The sequence below is a fragment of the Vombatus ursinus genome, unplaced genomic scaffold (assembly GCF_900497805.2).
Source record: "Vombatus ursinus unplaced genomic scaffold, bare-nosed wombat genome assembly UNPS02014852.1, whole genome shotgun sequence".
Classification (NCBI taxonomy): Eukaryota; Metazoa; Chordata; class Mammalia; order Diprotodontia; family Vombatidae; genus Vombatus; species Vombatus ursinus.
Genome location: NW_020954630.1, coordinates 346,016 through 349,000, shown reverse-complemented (window position 1 = coordinate 349,000; position 2,985 = coordinate 346,016). Strand labels below are relative to the sequence as shown.

Genomic DNA, 2,985 nt, shown 5'->3' with positions numbered 1-2,985 from the left:
AGGCCACATGTTCCCCACCCCTGGTTCAGACACTTCACCTCTTAATGAACCAAGCAACTCTCAAAGACTAAACACTGCAACACAGCTGATAATCTGCACTGGGAGAAGGAGTTCCCTCACCAAGAGTTACTCATAGTGATAAAAATCACAGGTCAAAATAAATACACTAATAGACTTTAACAGTGAAAAGCATTTCTGTGTCTCTTTTTTCTTATCTGAAAAAGGGGGAGGAGTTGGACTAGATGGTCTCTAAGGCCCCTTCTGGCTCCAACATCCCATGTTTGCACAGTGGGGTCAGGGGTAAAGTTGACTAGAGAGATGGTCAAAACAGTAGATGCCATCATGACCAGTAAGGGATAGAGGGAATGTTCCTTACCCTCCCAATCTCCAGCCCCACATGTATACCTATAACTTCCCAGGTTAGTAACAGTGGAGAAAAGGTTAAGAAATGCTACCCCAATATGATTACAGGGAAGCAAATTTAAATTCCTACCCAGTGGTGCCACCAGCTTGTCAGAACCACAGATCTCTTTCTGCTGCTCTCCCAATAGCATCCATTCCTCCTGAAGCAAATACACTGTGATGTCATCGAATGTCACCAGCATCTAGGAACAAAAACCATGAACTTCAGCATCTCTGACCTCCCTAAGCCCTTCCCTTCTGTTCTATGCCACTTACCCTCCATGATGCCCTATTAGTTACTGTCTAGCCCCCTGCCCTTGGCCCCAGCCTGGGCCATATCCTTTCAAATATTCTCAGTGGCAGCAAATTGACTCGTGAGGATGGGTATAATTTTTGGAAGCTATCTGCAGTCATTCAGTACCACAATTGTTGAATAAAGTAGGTGTTCAAGCTGATTAAGTGACAATATTGTTTATAAGTAAGATATGACTACAGAGGGAAAAAAAACAATTTTGTGTGGGTGGCCCATAAAATGTGGTTCTGAAGGATATACAAAAGAAATTCCAAAAATATTTTGATCAAAGGAAGTATTATTAGGATAAGTGCATAACTTCCCAGGTGGATGATCACGGAAGGTAACATTTACTTGGATATATAAGTTCCAGTATATTAAAAATCAGTTTGTTTACTTCATACTTCATGAATATGAGTATCCAGCTATATCAGAGATGTGTTTATTTGCTTTGCAGGCTCTGAGGGGCCGGTAAACTGGTCTTTTCTCTATTCTATCCCCTTCACACAAATGTACAAAACACAAGAGCAAGCCCTTTAACAGAGGCTTAAGAAAGAGCAATATTGTCTCCTCATCTCCACTCTATCCTGCAGAACAACATCTGCAGATCAAACTCCCTAAATCTAGTACCCACTTTCATTGTGCTGCTCTACTGCTCAGGAACCTTTAATGGAAGGAAGAATGACAGCACTGATCAGAATAAGAATCTGAAACTACAGCTTAGGACACAGAAAGTGGGAACATAATAAGCAGTCAAAATGGACAAATCCACAAAAGGAACAGTGGAGAAAGGAAAAGGGTTTAGCAGAAAACATCGTTTGTATACAAGCAACCAATGCAACCAAATTCTCTTCCAGGAGAGCAGCAATACTGAAACGCCAGAGTTTGTAGATGAAGTAATGGGATAATTTGTATAACTTAGAAAAGACAACCAAACTAATATGTTGACCTATTCAACATCCACTTGTTGAACTCCTACTATGCGTCAGTCACTGTGCTAATTGTGGTGAGGGATGGAAGCATTTAAAAAAAAAAAAAGAGTACTAATGGCCACACGGACTTTACATCCTATACCTAAACATTTTCAGCAACCACACAATCCAATTTGTAGCCAAAACAACTGCTTTGTATATGCCACAGCAATTAACATTATTGGGTTGGAACTGACTTACAAGAGAAAACTGGACAGCTTAAAAAGAAACAGACCTCACATTAAGGTCAGAGAATTAGGATGCTGAACAAAGAAATAATTCTCCATGTTTCTGAAGATCAGAGGAACAGACATCAGGAAATAATACAGAAAATCTGATATCAAACTACCTAATCCTGCTGCATACTATCCGTATGACCCTAGACCTCTGGAGGCCTCAGTTTCCCCATCTGTAAATTAAATTAATAATAACAGTTAAGCATTTATATAGCACTTTATTGTTAGCAAAGTTCTTTCCATATGCTACCCCGTTTGATCCTCACAACAACCCTGTAGGGCAGGTGCTATTGTTATCTTCATTTTATAGATGATAAAACTGAGGCAGACAGAGATTGAGTGACTTGCCCAGGGTCGCCCAGCTAGTTAGTAATCTGAGGCAGCATTTGAACTCAGGTCTTCCTGACTCCACTGCACCACCCCAGCTGCCTCTAAGGTAAATGACCTCTGAAGTCCATTCGGGCTCTAAAGCCTATGTTCCTACTTTGTACAAATCTTACAACCAAAAGAAAGGAAAAACCTAATAACCACAAATACACACAAAGGGCATGATGTATGTGGATGTATATACACATATACACATCATGAGAACCTCATGAACTTAACTTAGCATACACATATACATATATACACATACAATGCATCTCCGTGACGTTAGAGACAAAATACAATTTCACAGGATTTGGAAGGGATTTGGAGGGGCCTCAGAAGTCATCCAGTCTAATCTACTCATTTTTAGAGATGGAGGAACTGAGGTTTAACACTCGGCCTGAAGTGACTTACCCCAAATCTCACAGGTAATAAATACAAGTGTCAAGATTTGAACCCAGAGCCTCTGACTCCAAATTCAGTGCTCTAGTTTCTACCAAAATGCAGCTGCTGCTACTACAATTAAGGTATAATATATCTGCATGGTACTTTAGAGTTTACAAAGTATCTCATCTCATTTGATCCTCATGACACTGTGTGAAAGGCAAGGTAAGGAAACTGATGGTCACAGAATGTAATTTAGCTAAGGTCATAGAGCAAAGGAATAACACAACCAGAAGAACCCTAATTGAATTCCATTTCCACTCTATCAGCC

At 40.2% G+C, this 2,985-nt stretch overlaps 1 protein-coding gene across 3 annotated transcripts in view; it reads right to left on the bottom strand.

Moving 5' to 3' along the window:
• The window catches only part of ZNF862 (zinc finger protein 862), a 38,127-nt gene that overhangs the window by 29,385 nt on the left and 5,757 nt on the right, over positions 1-2,985 (bottom strand). For all 3 annotated transcript variants that reach the window (XM_027841025.1, XM_027841023.1, XM_027841024.1), the window contains exon 2: positions 494-605. In XM_027841025.1, the coding sequence (XP_027696826.1) occupies positions 494-605 (112 nt within the window). The remainder of the gene's footprint in view (positions 1-493; positions 606-2,985) is intronic.